This window comes from Zosterops lateralis, assembly GCF_965231275.1.
Source record: "Zosterops lateralis genome assembly, contig: SUPER_6_unloc_1, whole genome shotgun sequence".
Lineage (NCBI taxonomy): Eukaryota > Metazoa > Chordata > Aves > Passeriformes > Zosteropidae > Zosterops > Zosterops lateralis.
Window position 1 is genome coordinate 2,606,000 of NW_028154616.1, and position 26,530 is coordinate 2,632,529.

Here is a 26,530-nt window from a genome sequence, read left to right on the forward strand (position 1 = left end):
GAAATTCAGATAGCGCTGTCTGTTCTTATAGAAAAGATACATGCAGAACATTGTGTAACTAGGCATCCATTTTATTGAAACAGATACCAAAATTCACATTATAAAAGGAAATAATGTGCCATCTAAGATCAGGCTTCTGCTACCTTGCTGTCACTATTACTGTTTTAGGGACAAAGACATGTCTGAAATTGAACTCCAAAAACTGCATGGGCAGGAGACCAAGGACAGAAAATTACCTATAGAGCTAAATTCATAACAACAGAACAATGTAAAGAAACCAGATTGCTGGGTTTCTGTCTGCCACTGGCTGCAAAACTTAAGATTGGAGTCCACTCTGCTCTTGGTGTGTTCAAGGGCCAAAAGTGAAAACAATACACCACCAAAAACTCAAATAGACACAAACACCCCGTCCTGTGGATCCTGCTCTTTGGAAAACATCTAAAGCACCCAGGGCTCCAGTTTTGGGGTAATCTACCAGCTCATTTTATTGCAAAACACAATTTTTCCACGTTTCAGTAATGATTTAGAAACCCATGTAATAAAGTTCATATTTACTATTTTGTATGTGCAAAATATTGCTCAACAAATAATAACGAAGTGTCAATAGCAGGAGATTTAAAAAGCTCCTTGAGCACTTAAAGTTCCATGTTTTCCAGAGCCTGAGAGAACATAAAGTTCTTTCACACACTCAGCACATTCAGATGGTTTTAAGTGTCCATCTAAATTAGAGATGTACAATAAAAAGTAAATTTCTTTAAGCCCCTTTCAAAGAAGCATCTACTTACTCAAAATCTACCCTAATTTTGATGCAAAATGAGAACACTGAAAAATCTGCAAAAGCTGCCTAGTGCTTTTCAGATCCATGCAGCACCCTGATAGAATATGCTCTACATTAGGGTTAGAAATGTGTACCAAAATTCAGTTTGTCATTGCACTGCTGTTATTTCACAAAAGGAAATATGAGAAAAAAATATTTAATCAACTAATTGATTGATAAGCTAACAAAAGCTGTTTAGTTGCATTTATAATATAAACAGCAATCTTACCTTTTTGCAATATAACTAAAATGTCAGGTTTACGTGTTTCTACACTAAGGTATAAATCTGATTATCATCAGAATTATGGTAATTTTTCTAAGCACTACATGGTTCAGAACATGAATGCTTATATTTTCTTACCTTGTCCTGTTTCTCCACTGTCCACATTCTCACTGACATTCTGACTCTGTGTGTTTGAAATAATGTTTGTGTTTTCCACTAAGCATGGTGGTTTGTCTTTCAAAAAGGAAGGCTCCTTAGAAGCTGAAGTCCATGTAGCTTGACCTCTCATTTGATTTACTCTTGAACAAGAACCAAGAGGTAAAAAATTGAAGTATAGTGGAGTTTTCTCAGCTTTTTTATCTGAGGTTGAAAGATCAAAGGATGACCTTACACTTATGTTTAATAAATTTCCAGATGTTCTCATGGCTAAAGAGCATGATTCTTTCAGGTGACCCTCAGCAAACTTCATTCCTGGAACTGTACTAGTCTGCCAGTCTTTCTTCTCTTTTAACAATGTGTTATTTGTGGAAGTATTAATCTCCAGGGAATGTCCAGTTTTGATGGAGTGTATCTGAGTATCATTGTTAACATTTTTACATGGAATCACTTTATCTGTACTTGCCTCATCTGTTGGGGGGGGTTTATGAGCAATTTCGAGAGCATCAGCCTTTCCTGGAGGTTTGGCCTCAGCATTTGAAGTCCATGTATTTGTCGCATTCCCTGTTTGTTTAGCACTGCCTTGTTCAGGTTGCTTGCTGTGCATGTCATCTGCATTTATTCCTCTCTCGGTTTTGGGGGGGCATAAAGGAAAAGTACCTAAGAGAGACTTATCTCTGCATTCTTTTGCAGCAGCATCATCACCACCTGCATTATCACAACAAACAGTTGGTGGATATTGAGCATCAGTTGCTACAAGACCAGTGCTGTTCACGTTTCTGGAATTGTCATAATTTTTGCCTTCAGCATCTACATGTGTCTGTTCCAGAGGAGGTTTATCTCTATGCAAAGCACTCAGATTTAAGGTTTTTTCTGTTTTAGGTAATCCCCTGCCTACAGAAATGTCATTATTCAGCAAGCCACATTTTTGGTATTCTGCTTGAGAATTCTCTTTAGTATAAGGTAGGATGCCAAAACTTAGCTCCTTAGCTTGGTGGTTGTCTGTATTTCTCTCATGCAGAGCACTCTTCTCAATGCAAAGAATAGATTCAGACTCAGGTTTGGGTGCTTCAGGTGTAAGGACACTTCTGTTGTGCTGTCTGGTGTCTGAGTTTGCATCTGCCTTGGCACAAGTTGATTCATCTGCAGTATTACACAGTTCTTCCTTGCTAGTGTCAGTCTCCTGACTTCCATTTTTCCTGTCAGCATCTACAGTCTCAGCACTGCCTAAAAAATCCTTCCTTCTTTGTGTGTGGAGTGCTGCCAAAGGCTCAGTGCTGTTCCGTGGCTTTTGATCTACATCTGCACTGTTTTCATCTGGTAACTTTCTGTGTGTTGTTCCTGCATCTTCTGCCTCTCTGCATCCAGTGGCATGCATTTCCAAGGTGTGTCCTTGGGTAGTTAAATCAGTATCTGTGCAGAAGGTGTTCCTGGGAGAAGCCTCCCTTTGCTTTACTTCACAAGGGCTAGCAACATTAATTTCATCCTTAAAATTGTTTTCAAGAACTTGTGAATCTGTAGAGTGAATGTATTCTCTAGTTACTGACTGATCACCCAGAGGTTGTATAATGCTTCATTTTTACAGTTTAGAAATTCCAGAGATGGGCTCAGGACTGGTATCAGTACTGATATCTTATATTACACACACAATCTTGTCAAAGAGTTACTGAAGGTAAGTATTACACTATGGTAACTTGCAAAGTATTTATAAACTGAGAGAGCAGAGAAAGTATTAACATTCTGTAGATTTTAAACATGACCATTTAATTCAGGATTTAAATCCTCTCTTGTCCTGCACTATATCTGAAAACATTTATCCTTTCTCAACCATACTACTTATCTCTATTATCCATGAGAGGTTACTTTGTTCTGTCTTTAATTCCTCACGGCTTGAAGACTGGTCCCTCATGCTTTTCACTTCAGTTTCTTTTTCATTTCCACAATCACCGTATTTTCTTATTACAGGCTGGATAAACTCATTTTTTTTCTGAATAGCCTGTATTTCGCTGTCTTTTGAGTATTCTTGACCACTCTAGCATAAGAAAGAACAAAAGATTATAGGTATTTTAGTAATTTACTATAGTTGCTGATTAGGTAAAAAGTTCAGGATTGAGATTTAAAATTAGTTTTACAATTCTGATGGAAAACAAAGACCTGAAGTATAAAAAATAAATGTAATCAGAGGAAAATAAAAAAGCAGACTAATACCCCAGAAGAGTAGGAAAGAAATCAAGTCCTGCTATGTTACAGTCCACAAAGTTACACATTTGACAGAATTCCTCAGTAGAAGGAATCTGTGTTGTACACGTGGTGACTGGATCACTCCCTCTCCCTACTGGCCCACTCAGTGACCTGCTCAGTAATTCCATGTGGAAAAATCCTGCATGATTGCTGTTCACACCCAAACACATGCACACATAAACAACACATGCATATATAAACTTCTTTTTTTAGCAAACTGTCCAGGACTTTTAACTTCATTTCACAGGCAAGTAGGGCTTCTGAATTTGCAATCCCTGACATTCAGTTCCTCATTTCTTCCCAAATAGCTTTTTCTCATGAATTTAAGCCAAATTCAACAAGAATGGAAGCCTGAAAGATTTGTCTACCTAAAGTCTAAATCACTGGTATAGTACTGCATCTGCATTTGTGTTCAGTTTTGAAAGCTGCAGTCAATAAAGTTCTGTGGAAACTAGAGCCTGAATAGTGAGGATAAAAAATCCCACCAAAATAAAGGAAAATCATCATCCTTTATCATCATCAACTGTTTGGCAGCTGAAGACAGGAGCACGTGCTGGCTCTTGCCCTAAAGATAGGATATAAAAGTAGGCTGATGTGGGAGGGAGCTTAGTCCATAAAAGATGTGGGAAAAACCTGAAGATACTTGGGTGACTGGAGGTGTTGCAGAAGGAAGGCTGGGATGTGGGAGGGGGTTACAAGAGCTGTGCTTGGGCATTGGGTGTGTGGGAAGGACAGAGAATATTGCAGAGTGGAGGGAGGCACAGAGAAAGCACTGCTAAAAAATGGGGCTGTTGCAGTGCTGGCAGAGATGGGGATGTAGAACACAAATCTGCCAGGAACAGTTTCCTACAGGTCACAGAAACATCTTGATGCTCCCAGCTTTGCTGATTTGGGGTATGGAGGAGTCATGGTAAACAGAGGAGGGTCCTAAAATCATTTTCCTCTGCCAAATACTCCACTCTCAATTTAAAGTTCCAGTTGAAATTTCTTTCTCTTTTCCTCGTGTTTTATCATTATTTTCCCTGTCACTCTGATTTGGAAATTGTATATATTGTATCTTTTTTAATTTTAGGTTTTTAATTAATTTTGCTTCTTTGCTCTATATAGCACTGGCATCACATTTTCAAGCTTTTTGAATACAAATAGTAGAAATTTCCTTTTTCTTTCATGAAAGCTGTAATTATCTTACAATCTTTTGTTTGTAGGAGCTCTTTCTTCAGACAGAACCACCAAGCACCACTTTACTCTTTTGTACAGTAGTAAGACACCCACTGCAGTGGAACTTACCACATTTGTTGGTATGGGCTCAACTGAAACAAACAGGACAAAGTGTTTGTAGAAAGGCAGAAGGGTTTCGTGATTCCTTTCCAGGTTTTCAGATGGGTTAGAGAAACCTACTTTTCAATAAATTCAAATGGCTGTTCAGCCCTTAAAAAATAGGGGATGGATAAATTAAAATATCTAAATAATGAAACTTTTAAACTGTGATTTAGTAAAATCTAACTAAGAAACACATATATCTCTAAATATCCTTTTCTTCAACATACTATTTCATAGTATGAAATTCAAACCCTTCTGAAAACCAGATCCCCCTGCACATATACCCACAAAAGAATTACAGCAAGCCATTGCTGGGTGTAACCCTGTTCTATAATGCTACACAGCTGAATTACAAATTATATCAAAATAAATGTGAAGCATGATAAGGTTAAACTAAATTGTAATCCAAGTCTGTAATGGGGTCTGACATTGTACCTTTATTTTAAAAATGTCTTTGGTTTAATAACTATTGCAGAGGTGATCAGCATGAAGTTTCAGTACATTCTGAATTTCATGCCCCACAAATAACCACAGGGATTTCAGATTGCACTAGGTGTATAAATAGGTATAAGCATATTTCCTTAGAACACTTGGAACTACAGTGAAGATCTAAATCCAAGCCAACACCTTTCCCTTTTATGTGTCACTAGATGCTGACTCATTAGCGATACAAGGTGAAATTCCACAAATCAGAATAACCAATATGATCTGCTGCATCTTCAGTTTCTTGGCAGCATTCCACTCCGTCCAACGTGCCTAGCCTTGGAAATCTAATGATTGCACAACACAAAGTGGTGTGGCAATATGCCATAAGATAGTGTATGATGTATATTTGGAAGACATCTGACTTCTTTTGCATTTACGAGCATATGCTTTAAGCTTTTCTGCTTTCAAACCCGTGGGTTATCTTAGTAAGCACCACTACTGTTTATCATGAATGCCTGATCACTTTGCTTCTGCATCCTAAACAAAATCAATATTCCATTTCCATTCAAGCAAACAGTGATCTTCAAAAGATGCACAATTTGCATTACTCCTTGTAGATTTCAGCTTTGGCACAATGCGTAATCATTTCAAGTCTAATTTCCCTTGCATTATTAAGCCCATACCACAGCCATGTATATGTGTATGTTTGTGTGAGAGCTATAAACTTACATATGTACATGCATTGTAAAGAAATGGATTTGAAGTTCTTCCAAATCCTAAAATAATTTTACTGTTTGTCATTTTACTGACAATTCATGGACTAGTTCTAAAATAGCTACCTGTCTTTACAGTCCTAGTGTCTTCCTATTTTCTTAACACTAAAACCAAGATTGTATACATGAAAAATGAGTTTTCCATTGTTTGAAGGACAGATTTGCTTGCAAAAGTTAATGGAAAATGGGTATAACCAACACTGAACAGAACAACAGAACACACTCAATGCACAGAGAGGGGTTCTTATGGCTTCTGACTCTGCCCAATTTTTTCAATCTTATAGAAGACTGGAATACAAATTTGGAATCCAGTTTGATCATGGGATAACACAGAGCTGCAGGGCTACATGTTCTTCCTTTTGTTCCAAAAGACCCATCTTTGTGTGCTTAACCACTTGTTGCCTTCCCATATGTGCCCAGCACCTAGAGCTGAACATGGATTTGGTTCACCCAAGAATCCAAGCTCAATTCCAGTCCAGCCTGCACTGCATAGAAGTCTTTTTTACCTCCTGCATTCACCAGCTGATGACCTCATTGTGCCTTTGATGACTTTTAAAAGATGCTATGTGACATAAAACTGAAGAACTTAGATAACCTGTGTATTGATAAGAACCTTCTGATCTGTCCCATGCTACAGATTTTAAAGAAGCTGAAATAAGTTCCTCTCAGTAGAAGTGGACCTACTTCCATACCTCCAGGGAACTGACATACATATGAAGTCAGTTGGATCCGCCCCAGTATTATATCCAGAGAAATATCCATAGAAAATATGGATATTTTAAGTTAAACATGTATATGTTTAAGTTAATTGCTGTCTATTAGTTAAAAATTTATTAATGAAGTACTATCTCAAGTTTCTATGATGTAAGCACTCATCTTGATGAAAGGAGAATATTCTGTGGGTACAGTTAATTTCAATGATATTTAGGGTCATTGTCACATGAATTTTTAGGTTGAGCCATGTCAAAGGAGGATCACCGGACATGATAGACAAGATTACAAAAACTGTCATAACTTTAGTTCTCTAGCATTTTTACAAGACACACTGCAGCCAGTAAAGACGCTTACCTGCAGGTTTTCCACTTGCTCAGAATGCTGATTTCCCTGAGGAGGATGATAATCTTCAAGATGTCTCTGAAGTCCTTTAAGGGAATTCAGCTCATTTTTAATAGTGTGTATTTCTCTTCTCATGTTTTCCTCCTGTAATAATTGCAAGTACACAGAGCACACGAACACTTTACTGCATGTTCAAATAGGTATTTTTCAAAGGTATCGATAGCTTAGCAAATGCATTCTTAAAAGAAAGCATGCCAAGGAATTTCTTTCAAAGTAATTGAGCTCTTTCATTCAAACCAAAATTTTAACCACATTTCCATTACAGATTATAGCTTTTAGTAACTGGTATGGGATTTTTTTTTCATCATTTACTTCTAGTAGCAATGCTCCAAAAAAGTGAGATTTTTATTTGTAGCTTTCTTCCTTTTTGGCTCAAAGATAAATTCAACATTCATTCTCTTACCTACATTGTCAAGAAACCACAACAGCAAATAATTTGCTTAGCACCTCTGTAAATAGCCTCAAGTATCCAATGCTCCCTCAGTACATATGTAACTATTAAAATTTTGTATTTAGAACCAACTGAATGGTCTAAACTACAACTTGTAAAAATAACCAAAGGGAAATTTTACAGAAATACCTACACTTAATTTACAAAGGTTTCCAGACCAGTGTTAACTTTATCCTTGATGATTTACTTTAGGAGACAAAAATTCTAATTAGCCATAGCAGAAATATGAAAAGGAATAACAATTATCTTCTAAAGAATAGAAGCAAACGTTCCTGAGAAATAAGCAGGGCAAATTCCCATGTCTATAGAGGAAATTATGGTATAAAATTCTGCAAGGAATCAGGGAGATCAAACCTCCTCAGGGAACTGAGCATCAGAACAGTTCAGCTGTTTTGTGGTCTCATGGCTGCAGCCATCCCCATAGGGGCTGCACTCAAAGGAGTGAGCCTTAGACAACAGGACTACAAGGACAACTTCACATTATCTCCCCACAGCTTCCCTGGAAATCTTATCTACCAAAATCAAAACCTTTCTGGCAGTAGGTGCCAAGCACATAGAAATAAAAAAGACAGACTATTAAACAAATGCTGCTTAGAGTCTGGTTTCCACACATTAAGCAGATCTTGTCTTATTGAAGTGGTATTAATCTTTCCTACATCTAAACATGCATTTATTATTGCAGACAATTCTTACAGCTATAGTGTTTTGCTAATTGTTTTGGATTAAACAACTGCTGAAGTATTCTTTAAAAGTAATGAGGTAATAGAAAGAATGTCAAATATAGAAGACAAACTGTTGTTTAGGTGTCCACAGAGGCAAATTCACTAGGGGGACATACCAGACACACACCTTTTCTTATCCCCTTTCACCCTCAGTCCACAGTGAAGAATTCCTTTCAAATCAGAACTGCAGGAAGAGCATTGACCTTTCAGAGCACAGAAATCAACCTAAATCTGCCTTTAAAAAATATTAATTTCTAGAAGTGTCTATGTTACTGGAGAAGAAATTAATTTATTTTATTGCATTATTTCAGTGATATTTTCTTGGCTTTCAGAAATTACCTGAAATGTTTGACAACTATTCAAAAAAAAAGACTTTTAATACTATAGCATTAATTTAATAAACCTACATCATTTTTCCAAGTTCTTAGTGCCTTCTCATGCTCATTCTGAAGATTAAGGAACTTTTCTTCATTTTCCTTTACCTTCTCCCTTTGCAGCTCATTATCTCTTTCAAGGGCCTGCAATAAAATTAATTATCCAAAAAATAATCAATACCACATTAATGAATTTTGATGTGTTTTATGTTGCTTGGACCTTTGCTTCTAACATGCTGCAAGTGCCATACAGATCAGTGATAATGTGCTATCTCAACAATAATTTTCATAAATTAACAGAAAGGTGCTTATAGTTTAGCTAACAGGAAACAGGGGGAGGTTATGAAAAAAGAAATGGCTATAAAAGGGCATAAAAACACTTGCCATTATTCAGTTTCACTGCATAAGTTTTAATGTGCTGAAAAAGTAATATAAAGTCCAGAGATGAGAGATTTGAAATGTAGCATAATCCAGAGCCACTGTACTTAAAGAAAAAACTACTGTATACTGACAGGGAAAAAAAAAATCAGTTTTTTGTCCTAAATTGTTTATTAACCTCTCTTATAAACTATACAATCTTTACATTCCAAAACATATCTACTGCAACATGAAGTATATATGTGATTATGCTTTAATTTATTTTTATTAGGTCACTGAAATATGAGTGCATTGAAATAACAGTAATATTAAGTTTTATAATACTATAACTGTACTTGCAAAGTTTTTGGGTTAACTCTTTCAGCTTTCCTGTGCTATATTAAAAGAGTCTTGTGTAAATCAACAGCAACTTCACCCACGTATCAGGTACTCTTGGAATTTTTATCCTATCATATTTTTATAACAAACAATATGGAAGATAAGAGTCACTGCATTCCATTATCTGCTATATAGAGGACACAAATATGTTTGATAATGTAAGCATAACTTTAATGCAGGAAGCTGTATGACCAGCTACATATTTATAATTCTGATGAGCTTCTTTGAAAGTCCACTTGCAAAGTGTTATGGGAGGCAATACTCCAAAATAATTCCTTTTTGCTAAATCTTTTAACCAAAAATGAGTCCACTTTTTGACCCACTTAGCACCAATTTTAAAGTGCCTTTGTTAATTTAGCTACACTGTTCATAAAATTACATTTTACAAGTACTAACACTAAGAAAATTCAAACCACCTTGCACTTTTGTACACATGGGAGAAGTTGTGCCTAAGAATATAATGGATCTTCTTTTACAGATTATGTATTTCAGAAACTGGGACAATTCAGCAATACATTGTCTGAATAATCCCACTCTAATGTAGCATCTTTCATCCAGTTGTATAAACCAGGTGTCCTGGGTTGCAGTGTAGGATGTACACAAAGTATTTATTCTATCACCATCTTCATGAACTGTTGAAACCAGGTGGGCTAGTGTTTTCCCAAGCCCCCTGCCTCTTCTGCTAATGGCCCATTAACGCCTTTGGGGTGTCTCCTGCTAATGACTTTTGGGGTGTCTCCTGCTAATGGCCCATCAGTCACAGGTAACTCCCTCCAGAGGTTATCTCTGTTAATGGGCCATCAAGAACACATTTCACACTTCTCATGCTATTGTGAGATGCTCTGCCCAGGGGGAGGAGCCAAGCATTCTCACCTGGATATAAGCTGGGATTTGGGACAGTGCAAGTAGCACTTATCCACTGGATTCCCAGAGGACCACAGCTACCAGACCTTTCTACAGGATCACTGCTTCAGGAAGAGCACCTCACCTGGACTGCTTCCACCATCCTGCTCAGGTTGTATTCTGACTCTGTCAGTGATCCTTTGTGTTATTGTATTTATTTTATTTTACTTTTACCTTTTTACCTTTCTTCTTATTAAATTATATCTCTGACTTGGAGCCTCTCATTCATTTTGCTTTCAAACCACAACACCAGGAGTGCAAGACCTCCTCTCTTTGATGAACCTGCTCTTAACTCCAAGAATGCTTTTCCTTGCACCTGCAATTTAACCTCCTTGGTGATGGATTATTATAGTTATTCACAGCATAGCTCTTAGGGCAAAATATCAGAAGTGGCAGATGTATGCAACTGATTACACATTAAAGCTAGTTATACAGGCAGGGGAATACCTGAATTCCTTGCATTCCCAAGGATTCTATCATCTGTTAAAGAATTTTTTCTTTAAAGCTACATATACAGCTCCTTATTTTATAAGTTCCATTTGTTGTTTTAAAAAAATGCAAAATAAGAAGCTAACATTGTCTCATTCCTTGGAATATTATGGTAATTGTATCAAACTGAAAAAAGGTCTGTTTACATCAGTTCAAGGAGTGAAAGTTGAACCAAGAGGCTCTTATTGGTCATCCATGCCTGGTAACACCCAGTTCATCTAAAGTATTTATGCCTGAAGTTACCTTTGAGGACTGCACTGAAGCTTTGGTGACCAGCAGTGGTTTGTGCTGTAGTTAGAACAATAGAAAACAGTAATACCATCTCAATGTCTAATATAAGCAGACCTAAATCAGAGCAGGCTCTCATCTGAATTAGCATAATTGCAACCAGAAATCAATTTTTGGCCTGCATGGGCTGCAAAACAGAGACTTGTCCTCCGTTCATACTGTAACAAGAAGAAAATAAGCCATACTTGTAGACATTTATGTGCAGTCTTCAAAGAGAAGATTCACAGATACCATTTACTGTTCTAGCTGGAGCTTTAAGGCAGACTATCAACTTTATCTGAGAGGGAAAACAATAGCTCAGAAATGCTATCAGGAAAAAGCCCTTTAAAATACACTTGCTATTCAATAGTCCTAAAACAAAGGACTAAAGAGTTCCTGTATTATTAAAGTCATTATCAGTAAGGTTGCATATGAATTATCTTCAGCCTCTTTTTTAATCTACAAAGCAATTCCAATCATCTTTAAAAAAAGAATTAAATAAAAAGCACATTACCTTCTTACTTTAACAAAAACCAGGACTGCATGAATAGCAAGTAATCCAGCTGTTTCACTGGACCCAATATACAAATAACAGAAGCCACAGAAAATCATGCTACTTTAGGCAATTCTACAGCCAAAGGGTTGTTCAGTTAATCTTTGTAAAAATGTTGCAGATGCTTTAATTCTTAGGGAGATTTTAGCCACTTTCTGATGGAGAACATAATTCACCTTCACCCTTACTTGTTTCATCAAAATATCAAAGTCCTATGTTAATATTGTGGCAGAAGGCAAACTACTTACACCTGTTAAGAGTAAAGTCTTAGGGAAGTGAATAATTTCAAATTAGCATAGAAGCATTTATTTAGAAACAAAAGTAAACATCCACACTGGAAGTTCAATTTGAAATTAACTGAACTCCTAGTTCAAAACCTTGGCTTCAAAAGTGGAATAGTTGTGGTTATGTCTGGGCAAACAGTAGATAATAATTTTTAATAATGCAGTCAGTGGTTGTACCTGAACTCTGCATGGCACCTCTGATGGGAAAGGGTATGACCTTAATCTTCAGTGCACTGACAGCTATTGAAATGTGGATTCTGAACTGTTCTGAGCTGCTTTTGCAAGCTGAGAGAGTGTCCTGCAGTGACTTTATAATGCTTGTATCCCCAGTCGTCTGTTATGTTTATGCTGGACATTAAGTTGTGCACCTTTAAGATGGTTCCGAGAGCGAAGCGGGGCAAAAGGAGCGCGCAGTTTGTTTGCAAAAACTGCACTCGCTCCCCGGCAATCCTTCTCACGGACGGTGTTGTCTGCAGCACGGACAGCGAGAGAGACCTCTCCTTTGCTTTTAATTAGATTTGGGTGGGGTTTTTTTCTAGTTAGCTGAGGCCAGAAGTTTTTTGGGACTGTTCAGCTATTGTTCCGTCCGAGATAACCAAGACTTACCAAGCTACGCTGCGGCCGGGACGCCGGACCCGAGTCCCGGAGAGGCGGAGAGAAAGCCGAGGACACACCCACAAAAAAGACTCAGCTACAGAAAGATTTTCTGAATTTGCCATGTCTTCAGAACGACGAGAAGTTTCATTGTTTAATATTATTGGTTTTTTCACGGGTGTGAGTACTTTGCTTGTTAAATAAACAATTTTTTATTCCACTTTTCTCGAAGGAAATTTACGTCCCCGAACTAGTGGGAGGAGAGGCCGCTTCAATTTGGTTCTAAAGGGACCACTTCAAAAGTTTCCTCCCTAAATTTGCCCTAAACAAGGACAAAGAGGAACTGAGGAGTGCTGCAACTCCACACTCTCCGGTGTGGCTACTTCCCACTTCTAGCATAAATATGATGCCAGAAAACACAGCAAAAAAAAAGGCTAAAGATAATGCTCTGTCTTAGGCCCTCCACTTCAATAAAACTGAAGACAGGCTCCTGCTATGAATGAAGACCTGAAATTTGAAATGTTGCCCAGAAATGTGTACCTATATAAAAATTACAAGAAACAAAAGTCATAAAATAATTTGATTTCAATATTTGAAAGCAACCCTGTTCTGGTTTTGCCCTCTAGAAACGGCTGCTAAGGATGGCAACCATGATTTACTTTGGGGAGAGGAGAGGGAAAGCACAGCCTGCGCTTCAAGGTTCGTGCTGACAGTTAAGGAGCTGAGGGAGCAATGGAAGTGAGGTCAAAAGTTCTGAAAGGCACACAGATGTCTTTAACAGCTCTGGACTTAAAAAATACATAACAGATAGTAACAGCTTGTCTAATCAAGAAAAATCTGACCTGATAGTCTTCTTTCAGTGCCTTTAATTCACTTTCCATTCTAACATTGGCTTGCGTTATTCGCTGAAGCAGCTCCTGCACACACTGTAGAGAGCTGAGAATTTCCTTATTAATACAAACAGAATAGAAAATATTGAGCAAGATTTTGTTTCTGGAATTTAAACATTAGATAATTTATGTCTTTTATATTGATTTCTTTTTTTATTCTGTCAGTATTTCCAAAATCATGTCTGTAAAAAAAGGTACTCCAACCTCAACATTGGGGAAAATCTGTAGGGAGAAATCAAAAAAAACACCCATTTTTTCTGACCTTTTACCACGGAGAAGTTAATGTTATTAAAAAATTTATAACATTCTTTTCCAGGGAATCTTCCTATAATTAAAATGAAAACCACCCAACCTTTATACATTCTTCAGTGCAAATCTGGATGAAAATATATCAAATCCAACTCCATTGTGATTTCACTTCAGGACAAACAGAATAATTTTATCTTACCATATCACAGATCTGAAAAATATGGAAAATCTAAAAGAAATTATTCCATTAATGGATCACCCTAACATGAAATTATTCTGTATATCCTGAATTAAATCCTAATAGATGTGAACTACCACCTATTAACTTTGCATCATATGGTGCAGCTATATCATATTGTACTGTCAGGGTCTGAACTTCTGTGGTACCTTCCTCAAGACTGTATTGTTACTTCTTGAAAGGGAAGTTGCAAAAAAAAGAGCCACCCAAAGGGAGCTGATTTGAGTTGATGAAGGTGCCCTGAGTGCTGCCATGAAGTGTGTTGCAGTCTGCTGGAAACTGAGCCATTTTCTCTTCAACACTACAAAACACATTTCTGAAGTTTCAAAGACACAGTGAATGACGCAGACAAGCCAATCGTTACCCCCTCTGTAAGAACACTTAGAGCAGTAACTAAAGGAAGACCTGCACAGAAAAAAACCCCTGAGCTTCAGCCAGAAAAAATCTTAAATGTGCTCAGTTGCTCCAAAATACATTGAGAGAGGAGCATATTATTAAAACAAAGTGCTTTGATGTACTTGCAAAGTATTTGCAAATTATTCTAGTTTGGTTCTACTGGATACACAGATACAGCTATCTAATAAAAATGAAATCAGTATTTCAGTGTACTCTCATTCCTTTTCCTGCATGTATAAATAATATTTTTTCACTGAAGCTTAAGTTATTTTTAGTTCAATTTTACAACCAGAAGACCAAACTGCAGAGCCGTGGAATGGCTTGGCCAGTGTCATCTGACACATCAATAGCAGAGTTGGCCACATCTTTTAAATCTCGAACAGTTTTCTCTCAAATAGACCAGACTGCTTCTCTGATACAGTTCAGTACAAATCAGCTGTAATTTAGATGGTATTTCTACCTCAAGTCCAAGAACCAGTGAAGCCAACATTTCAGTTAATTGAGGTTATTTATTAGTCCTCCACAACACAGAAATCCATGTCTTCCAACCCAAGCACTTGGAGGAAACATGAAACTCATCTCTACACAAGACCCCTCTCCAGACTATACCAAACCCCTCTAAATGTTCAAACTAACCTACCAAACAAACCCTAGCAATTCACACAGAACGAGAGAGAGACACAAACCAGAATCCTTCTCTTAGATAACACATGGCAAATATGCATACAAATTATTCTTCACACATCTCCATAGAAATGCTTTTAGTGCATTCAGGCCTGGGAGAGTAATGAGGCCTGAGGATGTCTCTCTTTTTTTTTTTTTTTTTCCATGTGTTTATTGGCAAGCACTTTTAAAAAGCAAGCTCCAAATGCAAACAGGCTTTTATAAATTGGAAGAGTGCTCCTGGATGAGTGCTCTATGGGCATGCCAGCAAGATACTGCTCTTGTCCCTCCCTGGCACCAAGAATGATACACTTCTCTGACCTCTTCCCTTTTGTGAACAGCAGAGTGAAAATTCTGCAACTGTTCAAGAAAGGAAAAAAAAAAAAAAAAAAAAACCATCCCTTTCAGGCTTAATGTTCTGCAAAACAGTGCCTCATGTTATCATTACAATGAGCAAAATTTTTTTTGCTACATTTGATACTTGACTCCATAGCCTTTTTAAAAGGTATTTTTTTCTGGAATATACCTGAGTTAAGCAAGAGAAGATAGTCCTAATTCTGTTCAGGTTAGGTGCTGCTTAATTGTCTAAATTCTTATGTTCTGTATGAATGGAACATCATTTCCTTTACATACTATTGACACATTATTCCCATTTTACCGGGTTTCAATAATGGCAGTGTTAGAATAAACTGGTGGCAACCAGAAAGCAGAACAGCCAGCAGGTTATGCCAGCCTTACAGCTTATTTATACTGAACCCACATGTAGGCAAGTGTTTCATGGGAATACCAAATTTCTCCCATCTGAATTCAAAGGTAAAAGGTAAGACTTGGAATAAAGTATCAAACATTGGACTTTGTTCTGGTAATACTTTTTCTAAAAACTGAGCAGTAAGACACCACTATGGCAGTATTAAAATATATTTCTGAAGTGTAAACAAGTGAAAATAACTATTTTTTGAAGCTTAGTATAAGAAGAAACCTAAGTATGAAATATAGCACCTATATTCTCAAGTGATTTTTAAATGGCGAAGCTGTATTAAGAACTCACCAGCTTTTCTTCTTTAATGTGAGTGTTTTCTTCTTGAACTTTTTTACTGACTGCTGTCTCCTTAAAAAAAGAGCATGAAGAACAGTAAAAGGCATTTAAAATTACCGTCTGTTTTCTTTAACAATATTGTATTAATGTGATATAGGGAATCATTATGCGGCTATTTAAAGAAATTGAATTATTTTTAATGTCTTCTTACCTTTTTTTTTTTAACTATGAAATGATACTGATATTCATAGCACATTTATTTACCTAGAAAAGGCTATAGTGGAAGTTGTTTAATTGTATTGTATATGCAATAGTATATACTATAATACAGTAGAAAGGAATCACTTATCTGTATCCATCAGAGATCACTGCCAGGAGGTTTGTTGAATGAAGAATAGAAAATATTCACCAAAACTTTAATTTGTTTAAAATCCAAAATACCATTCTGATTTTCTGTTGCAGTTCTTGAAACTGTTTTTCCTTCACTGCAAGATTGATGTTTTCTTCTCCCACCCTGTACTGAGAGGTGACCTTGGACCTTATCAAGTCTGTAGTTACTTTCTTCAGTTCCTTAGCACAGGAAACACGTATAAATAGTTCATCCAGTATAGGCATTGCAATTCAAAACAGAGACAAATCTTTTAAACTATCTTGATCATGTCCTACTTTGAAATAATGTATGGAAACAACAGAATAAATTAGAGGTACTGAAATGTGTAAGACTGACTTACTAAACCTCAAACTTGTCACACGTGACTGAAAGTTTTTCACAGGTAAAACATTATTGTGCCAATTTTACTCTGTTTCAAGTATTTACTTAACCATTTTGTTATTTTCTCTTCCAGGAGGTATATTAGAAGTGGACATTGAGTTGGTACTGATGGGTAAAACGTGCTTTACCCATTTATACAATAGGAATTAGTATTCTAACTACTGTGTACGTTTTTGGGAATGAGGAGGGAAAAAAGGGTTTATCTGGTAAAAACAGGAACTGGCTATAAATTTGGAGGATCTTTGCTTTTCCTGAAACATTAATTACTAAATCTCAAGAGAATGCTAAATTAATTTTATATTAGAAACATGATACCATTGATTTTATAGTCTTTATCCTCTTTTAAATATCCTGTGGCTTCTTTTCTTTTCTTTTCTTTTTTTTCTAATCTGTTTTGTAACCAGTTTATTCAGAGCTCCTAGTGCAGCAAATAAACAGCAAACGCTTTGATCTCATTAAATTACAACTTATAGTTCCTGGAGCCATAAATATTGTGCCCTTCTCTCCCCCTTCCCCTCCCATCCTGGTGCAAGGTAGTCTGTTTAATATCGCTCTCTCCTTGAGCGCTCTGACGTTTACTCAGACAAATAGCAGAGGTTATGAATGCTGCTCACAGATAGCATCAAGAATTCTCCGTGATGCCATAGTGGTGAACCAAGCATTCAGAATGGTCATAGTTTTTTTTTATCTAACAACTAAGTTTGGTCTGTTTAACTTTTCTTCACAAAACTGGAATTTCGGTTATCACAGACAGAATTATCACAGGCCAGTGGTTTAACTGTTCTGGACAAAATCATAGAACAGTACAAAAGAAGAAAGGAAGATTACATTGTAGCTGAAATTCACAAAGTTTTATGGAAAATACAAGTATAGGTAGTACTTTTTTTTTTTTTTTTTTTTTTTTTTTTGCTAGAGGCTTTATTTTATTTTAGCCATAAACAAATCTAAAATGATCTATTAAGTCCTAAGAGTAATTGCAGAATCAATTACAGAACTGAAAGCCAGCAATGCTTTGCAATTATTTTATTCTGTAAGCTAGTCCTGTAAGCTAGTTTTGCAATGTCTCAAGACATGTCTCAATTGTACTGCTTTTACTAGAAGACTCTGTAATGCACCATGCAAAGAGAGTTCCTGCTGTTAAGTGGCAGAAGGTGCAAGCAGCTCTAACTTTGTGCAAAGGTGCATTGTGCCCTTCAGAGAGGCAGATGAATGGGACAGAGAGCACAGCTCACAGGCTGGGTGTCACACTAGCAGGTGCAAAAGCCTGCCACGGATCTGATGCCAGGTGTTTTCCAAAAGTCAGGCTTTACAGTGTATAGAAAAAACTTATTTTGTCATGGGAAAAGCACCAGTCACACGAAGTAAATCGTGCCCTTGAGGTAGAAAAGATGATCAGGTTTTTTCCTCATTGTGATTGCAAACGTGGGCGTGTACAATCCACCTGGAAGCAAACCCAAACCTGCTAATACAAAGCTCTGGGCAGGAAAAACCAAAACCAGCAAACAGCCAGAACCCAACACAAACTCCCAAAAAACACCCCACCAATGAAACCACCAAGAACAATGGCAAAGTTTTTCATGGTGAGTGAAATCACAAGGTTTGTACCTGCAAAAATAATTTAAAAAATACTTTTCTACATAGATACACATATTTTTTTGTACTCTGGAATTAATTTAAATGTCACCCCAGAGTTTTTGGGGCTTTTTTCTAGTAGCTTTCTCTCATTATTAAAATCACAAATAGTATCCAAAAATCCATAAACTATGTAGAATGTGGAAAATAATTTTATCAGTTCTGGGGTGTGCTGAAAGAATGACAAGGCTTTAAACCCATTCCCTTGATCTGTTGCTAGCAGCCAATGCTTAGGAACATGGCTTCAAAAACACTTCATTCCAGAGTAAGTCAAGAGTGTCCCAAAATCCCTTAAAGTCCTGGTCCTTAAACCCACTTTCCTTCTCTGAGTTGGTCTAAGCTAGAACTTGAGTTTTTTGAGGTTTTGTTTTTTGTAAAATCTAGTTTTGTTCAATACGAAACAATAATTCCAGTCTCCCTTGAAGTCACAAAAATATATGTTCCAGCATAAAGAAGTAGTGTGGGACTGGAAAAGCAGCCAGCACAGGCACATGGAACCACTTCCCAAGACTGACACCCTATGAAAACTTTACCTGTTTTCAAAATTGCACCTGTATCTGTTTGCTCTCTTCCTAGATTGCTACTCAATTGGCTCTTGAGAAGCAGAGTTGCTTTTTAAGCAGCAGAAGGACAGAAACCTTTTTCTTGGCCAGATATCAATGCAAGCATTTTCACAGTGGTTGAAAAGAATCCTTCCACACTGAATATCAAAATGTTCCAATCAAAAACCAAACATTACTGAAAGGAAATTTTGCCACAGTCCATTACATTACAATTTAGTGACTTGACTTGAAGCAGGCTACGTCAAGAGAAAATTACAACCTCTCTAAATAATATTGCTTTCCTGAAACTCCACAAGAGTAAACCTGTGCAGAACAGATTTTAATTTCATTCAAGTTTACTGTTGTACATATTTAACACCCTCATAACACACTTGCAAATTCATTAAAAATGGAGATTGGTTTCTTTTTATCCATAAATGTTAAATAGCATTCACTAACTTCACATTCCCATTAAGAACAAATGGGTGAGATCATCCAGGTCTGTGTGAAAGTAATGGCTGTGATAAGAGCTGACAACCAAATTAAGATTTTAGTACCATGGATAGTCATTCCCCTTCCAGCACTGAGGCTACAGAGGAAAGAAGTTTGAACCTAGAAGTTTTCAGAGCTGTTAGAGGTCAGTCAAGTCTCCAAGGCAGATAAAACCAGCTTTAGAAGTTGTCTGAAATGGTGCTGTTGATATCATGACTTCTTTCAGCCATGTAGCAAGTGAAAACAGCCTGGTAATCCCTTTTCAAAACTCTTTTAAATATCCTGGTTCAGATTGTTCAGAATAGGGTGGTCAAATACTGAAAACCAGTAAGAAATCCAGAAATAACTACAATAAAGGCATTTCCTGCTGAACTGAGGAAGCCAGATTAAGTTTCAGTTGGCCCCCTTTCTCTGCTTATCTAACAGTATTTTATTTAAAATTCATAACCCTTCATGACATTAAGAATCAAGAGTACAGCTGAAAAAAAGAGTGGATCAAATAATATGTTTGATTGCCGGAGTAGCTAAATCTCAATTTCTCTCTCACATCTACATTACTCCAAATTTCACTATGTAACATTTTCTTAAACAGTTCTGTTTTCTTACCTCTCAAGTTACTTACCCTCAGAGAATGCTAAGTAATTAATTATTCTTGGTTTCTCACCAAAAGCAACAAATCCAATTTTCAGGCAAAGAAAGGTAAACAGGTAAACATCCATTTTTTTATCAATATAACCCAAACGTAAAATTATCATAGTCCCTTTTTCTCATGTATAAATTATCTTCTCCCCCGTCCTTTTTTGTTTTCAAAAACACCCACAAACTTGGCAAAGATTCCATGGTAATTCAAAGCAATCATCTGGAAACTGGGGATTAACATTAGGCCAAGAAGTTGAGAGAATCATGTATTTGATCCCTACATAAAATAACTACAGAATCTAAAGGAGAAAAAAAGATTAAAAGGAGGGAAATAAAAAGATAGGGAGATATAAAAAAGAGATGTGATGTGGAAAGATATGGAGTTTACAGAACAGTTCTGACTTATGAATGTCCTTTTGTTTTTCTCTTGTCAGATCTTGAGAAACAGCTCAAAGGGAAAAGAATGTTATTCTTCCCACTATTACCTATGTTTGAGAGTGCAACTCAAAAACCTACTTGGCAAAGAGGAGATTCTGGACAGAGGCAGAAGAGAAGAGCTTAATGACAACATCCTGTTAAATGGAATCATCATAATCTGATGTCTCAGCTGCCTTGCCACAAAACTCTCCCACTTTGGGGATTCAGTTACACATTTTATCCCATGTTCAAGCTACCAGCTTGCTTCCACAGCAACTGCTCTTGAAGTTACATCTCTGACTAAACTGAAAACATCACTGCTACCTTCCTCATCAGATGGAGAAGAGATGGAAGCACAGGAAAAAGAGAGGTTATTAATAATTACCAAGAAACTAGGAGGACACTGTAGAGGCAAATAAAAATTCACAGGTTACAGAAAATTCTCAGAGTTGCTACAGTTTTAACTGAAGTGCCTGGGGAAGCTTATTTTGCCATTAGTCATAGAATGAAAAACAGTTCTGCTCCCTTTCCACTTCTTCTGTTAATACATCAGCAGCTTTTGGAAGGCCTAAGGAATCACAGAATATTCTGAGTTGGAAGGGATCCACAAGGATCATTCTCCATTTAGAAATGTGCACTTACTTCCTTCAGATTACTTATTTCAGTCTCTTGTCTTTTATTCACTGATGCTAGTTTCTTATTGTGCTGTATGGCTTCCTGCACTTTAAATAAAAGTTAAAGCATGTTAACAAATAATTGCACATTTGAACAAACAAGTAACTGCACTACCCATGCATATAATTTATTTCAAAAAACAAACCTAAAACTGCAAATATGATTCAACTATTTTTCTGTGTAGTTTGACACCACATTGGGAGATTATACTAAGTAGTACTAGTTGTCTATACCTCAAACAATGACTCAAGGCTTTTCTGTTCTGTATGTTGGCTTGTCTTTTTAAACTGTAATTTAATTTTTAGTGTCTTAGGATGTTATTTAGTAGGATTTTTCATCTTGGTTTTATTTTTTAAAGCTTTGTTTGTAATTTTCTGATGAGTTTAATTATTTTCAGACTAACACAGAACATAATGGGTCACAGAACAAATTAATGGCTGAGTTAACAGATGTACAGAGTTTTATGCATATGGGCCATGGAAGACAGAAAAACAACAGAGGCTAGCACAGCAAAAAGTTCTAAGAATTACTTCTATTCCTGTTGGAAGGGGAGGGAATTTTCTCTTAAACTTTATGCAGGTGAAGATATCACTGGGAAATTCAAATTCCGCAAAGAAAAGCTGAAGATATTTACTGGTTCCTGTACTTTTTAACACAGCTCTAATCAATCTTTGTCTTTTGATCTTCTGAGGTTCCCCTTTGTCCTTTTCTATTTTCTGATTCCTCTTTGTTCAACCCTAACCTTTTTTTATTTTCCTCAACAGTTTTCTGGCACCACACTTGAATACAAGAATTGCAGACACAAAGGAAGTCCTCTCCTTTCCTGCTAGAAAATGGTCCACCATGGAGAATGATGGACAACAGCTTCACTACACAATAAGCAATTTTGCAGTTTTGAATGAGAATATGTGCTTAAAAAATTAAAATACTGATGAATGTAACTGCTACCTTCGGACACAACTTAGGAAACCCCCAAAAGAAAAAAAAAAAAAAAATGCAGGTCAAAATTGGTAAAACTTTCTTCTTTCAGCAAAGCTATGTGCTCATTCTCTAGCTTTGAAATGCAATCAGCAGACATTGGTTAGCCAGCAGTGTTCTGGATTTAAAATTATAAAAATCGAATACAACAAGTAATTTGAGGTACTGAAATACCACAAATACACATAGAATAAGTTACCAGTTTATTCAAACTAGATTTGAAAAAAAAAATATTAGTTTTGGGCAGAAACAAAAAATTAAGTAAGATTCAGTAATTAAAAGGTTTTTTTAGTGTTTTGGGGGTGTATTTTTTGTTTGGTAGCTCCTCAATAAAATTTCCTGTGTGGGCACACACATAACTGTGGCAGAGGATCAGCTAAGAGCACTGATACCAAGATATTTCATGCTTGGCATGGGGTAGCTGCTATTTTTCTGAGTTTTCAAGTGTCTCCAACTCAGTGTTGTCAGAGGAGAGCAAAACCAAGTGCTGGAGGACATTTAAGGCATACATACCACTGTGCTCCAGTTTGCCATGAATGCCTTTGACGATTCCAAACCGAGATGCAATAGTAGCATAGCACCTCTCAACTTCATTCAGTTTCTTATGATGCTCCTCTTTTGCTGTTAAGTGCATCTGCAATTTTTGATCCTGTTAGGAACATAAATGAAGCACCCATTTAATGACAGTTAGTAGCTTTCCAAGTGCTTTTGAACATAGCAGTATAAATGCAAAATAATTTCCAGAATCTTTCAGTTGTCTATTTCATATCTAATGACCTTTCTCATTTCCAAATAGCAGGAATAGAAACAGAGTCATCATGATAATCAAAGGATTTGAGTACCTGACCTTTGAGGAGAGGCTGAGGGACCTGTGACAGTTCAGCCTGGAGAGGAGCTGATAAATGTGTATATACCAGGGGAGGTGCTTGTGAGAAAGGAATAAAGAAATCACAGCCAAACTCCTTTTAGTGGTGCTCACTTAGACAGAATGAAAACCAGGAAATTTCACTTCAGCTTGAGGGGAGAAGTACTTATGGTAAGGGTGGCAAACCCTGGAACAGCTTGCACAGGCAGGCTACAGGATCTGTTCATGGAGATACTAAAAACCAAGGAACACGGCTCTGGGACACTGATTCATTCCACTGGCCCTGCCTGACAGCCTCCTCCTTCTGGGCTTCTAAAAAATGACACAGCCAAGGGCAATCAGGAGAGAGTTTGTGTACTTGACACATCTAAATAAAAGAATTTCAACACACTTGCTACAAATCAGACTACATCAAGTACTTCTAGAGCAGAAATGACTTTGATTTAGATTACTGAGACTAATGCAGATTAATACCTGATGCTGGCCAGAAAAATATAAATAACCTTTCAATAAGTAAATCTTAATTCCTCAGAAGAAATTAGCAGTTCTAATATCTTGAAATATGATGAAATCACTTTGTGTATCTGTAGGGGAAGATTCTAACTACTTTTTAGGCATCTAACACTTTGTTTTACTTCTATTCACATGTTGGCCTAAGTAATATGACATGCTAATAAAGTATAATATATATAATGAATTTTACCATTCTCTCTCATTTTGTGGAAGCTGTTTAGTGACACATTTTTTTAAAGCTACTTGTTATCCTTGTAATACTAAGATTTTTGTGTTCTTCTTTATACTGTATTTTTGTTAACAGTTTTGTAGGTACTATTTGGTGAATTTAAAAATTAAATTTCTCTGAAGAGAATGGGTTAAATTAATTCCTCAGAAAGGATAACCATTTATTTAGATGTCTAATCTATTTCTAATCCACAGTAGAGCACACAGCAATTAAAATTAACTGGGCCAAATTAATTCCTGTGTGTAAATTCAGGTTACACCAGAATGCATCTGGCCCAGTCTGTTTGGCTGCATTTCCACACAGTAACAAATGCAATACATGTCCAGGCATCAGACGATAATAAAAGCTGATAGTAATCAAAAGAAATTACCACCATAAGACTAGCAAAACAGGATATACAATACAAATTTCTCATGTTTTATAAGGTATGAAATTAAACATGCTACGGCAAATGGAAAGTCATAGTGGAAGCAGTGGTAAAGAAACACCACCACTTACAGAAATTATTGCAAGGAATGCAGGTTGAAATTGTTCTTATACTTTCTCTTTTTCCTAATCATAAATTAACTGTTGAATATCTGTGCTTAACTAATGCTAGGTGGGGAATTTTATAACAAAAACATTCAAAAGAAAGATTTTCTTTGTTTTTCTGGGTAGTTCCCTCAGGTGCATTTATTCTAAGAGATTGATGAACAGGGAAACAGCCCTAATTTGAGACATGAACAGCTTGTGGCAAGATGAGGGGTTTTGTGGTTTTTAATATGGATTTTTTTTTCTTAGTGTTATCCCAATTCCTTTCTTCAGTCAGCAAGATGGTATTAGTCCCTCCTCTTCTCTTAAAAAGTTGAAATATGCCTTGCTACTTCACAGGGCTCTTTCCAGGGAAGAAACAAACTTGCCTTCTCTATCCACAAGAGTTTTATTAAGAGCTTAACAGTTGCCTAAATACAATTTTTGATGGCAGGCTTCTCTCCAGGCTTAATGCACAGAGAAATAAAAGGCTGAGTATGTGATTTTTCTCCTCACAATGAAAAGGTTGTAAAACATTCTTCCATAGAAGTCAGTCAAGGAACAGCAGGAGACACTGCAGGATGGGGAGTGGATGACCCTGGAGTTGGAGTGAGACCCACAGAATCCTGGTTCTCCTTCCTTACGTCCGATACTGCAAGAAGAGGAATTATTGCCCTGCCCTCCACCAGTAATAAAGATAAGCTAGGATGGGGAGTGGGATTGATTGTGGCCATATGGTTTGTTGAGACACAACGATTTCTTGGAACTGGACCCAAGAAATAGCTCAGGGTCAAGTGGGTGACTGGAGAAACACAAAGAGGGAATTGTCATATCTCAAAGATATTCTGGAAATGGAGTCAGAGGTACTCAGTGAAGCAGAAGGTGGTAATTGGGAGGTGAAAGTGTCAGAGAAACAAAGGAGATATAATGACATGGAGACCTAAGACAAGATTACATGAAAATTATGCAAAGGGCTACCAACTGTAGATCTTCAAAATAGGAATTTTTTTCACAACAGTCCCTCCAATTCTCACCATTTTTCTACTTTAAAATAATTGGGTTTAAATTATATTGTATCACTGCCTCTTCATTGTGTTTTTAAACAACATAGCATAATTACAGGCAAACTTCTAAAAGACACTGAAAGGAAACAAAACCAACATTTCTATCTCAGATTATTAAGAACAAATCAACTTTTAAATTTTATTTAACATTTTGCAGTAACTACTTTTTCATTAAATTGATGACTACACCTGTATTAGAAAACTAAATGGTGGCAGGGAAGTTCTCAGGAAATGCCTGTACTGTTGCTAAAATGTCCCTAGCAGATTTTGGCCTGTGCCAAGCAGGACTCATGTCAGCAGTTCCTGGGCACAGGTCAGGTGACTGTCTGCTGGGAACGACGTGGGTTACTTGGATCCAAATTCCCTCTTTTTTCAACAGTGGAAGGGTTTCATCAATCTAGACCATTTGACTGCAGCTTCACTAAATGGTTTCACATACATTTATTTTCCAATAAAAACAGTAAGAGAAGATAAAAACAGATGCCATATGCAGAGAATTCTGGCATTCTCTGTCAGGAAACCAACACGTGACCATTTTCCTCCAGTTACTTCCTAATTTCATCAGCAGGAAAACAAATACAATACAGAGCGCACACTCAAGTGTATTCTATCAGTTGAACAGGTTTTGTAGCAATCACCCTGTAGCTTCCTGACTGCAGGAGTGCTACTGTCCATATGCAGTGAGGTAAAAAAAAACTGTGCCACATGCAATAATCAACATTTTATTGTAGGGAAAAGAAAGACAATAATAAAGACTAATAAATAATTAAAGACAAAAAAATCCTTTATTTGTTTGTCTCTCTACTGTCTTTCAGTACGAAACAAAACCTTCCACTATTTCCAAATTATAGCATATATGGTAAGAATTGTATCACCACTACAATTTTTGCATGACTTTAACTGAATAGCATGCTAAAATATGGCATTTATGTCAAGAAGTAACGGTGCATAAACTATTCTAAAAGAACAGAATTAAAGGAACAAAAACAGAATTTAAAAATCTACATCAGTAAGGCACACACAGAAGCTCCTTCACTTGCCAGGGTTTCTAAGGTGCCAGATATAAACTGAACAGCACGTCTGCTTACTCTCAAAACACACACCAGAGAATGATCTAACCTGTCTTTAACAAAATGGAAATAGAAATGAGTCTCAGATGAATGATTGATTCAGAATTTCATCCATTTAATTTTTAAACATTTTGCCATTGGTAATGACCAAGAGTCTACATGGGTGGCTACTCCTTTGATCCCTTGAGTGTAGCA

The 26,530-nt window shown here is 36.7% G+C and overlaps 1 protein-coding gene across 1 annotated transcript in view; it reads right to left on the bottom strand.

Moving 5' to 3' along the window:
* The window catches only part of CCDC73 (coiled-coil domain containing 73), a 74,454-nt gene that overhangs the window by 5,237 nt on the left and 42,687 nt on the right, over nucleotides 1-26,530 (bottom strand). The window contains exons 9-17 of the mRNA XM_083885370.1: nucleotides 22,598-22,733; nucleotides 21,074-21,153; nucleotides 16,379-16,507; nucleotides 15,950-16,009; nucleotides 13,308-13,412; nucleotides 8,653-8,763; nucleotides 7,025-7,156; nucleotides 3,060-3,228; nucleotides 1,179-2,711 (exon numbers count right to left, since the gene is read on the bottom strand). Coding sequence (XP_083741496.1) covers nucleotides 1,179-2,711; nucleotides 3,060-3,228; nucleotides 7,025-7,156; nucleotides 8,653-8,763; nucleotides 13,308-13,412; nucleotides 15,950-16,009; nucleotides 16,379-16,507; nucleotides 21,074-21,153; nucleotides 22,598-22,733 — 2,455 coding nt within the window. The remainder of the gene's footprint in view (nucleotides 1-1,178; nucleotides 2,712-3,059; nucleotides 3,229-7,024; nucleotides 7,157-8,652; nucleotides 8,764-13,307; nucleotides 13,413-15,949; nucleotides 16,010-16,378; nucleotides 16,508-21,073; nucleotides 21,154-22,597; nucleotides 22,734-26,530) is intronic.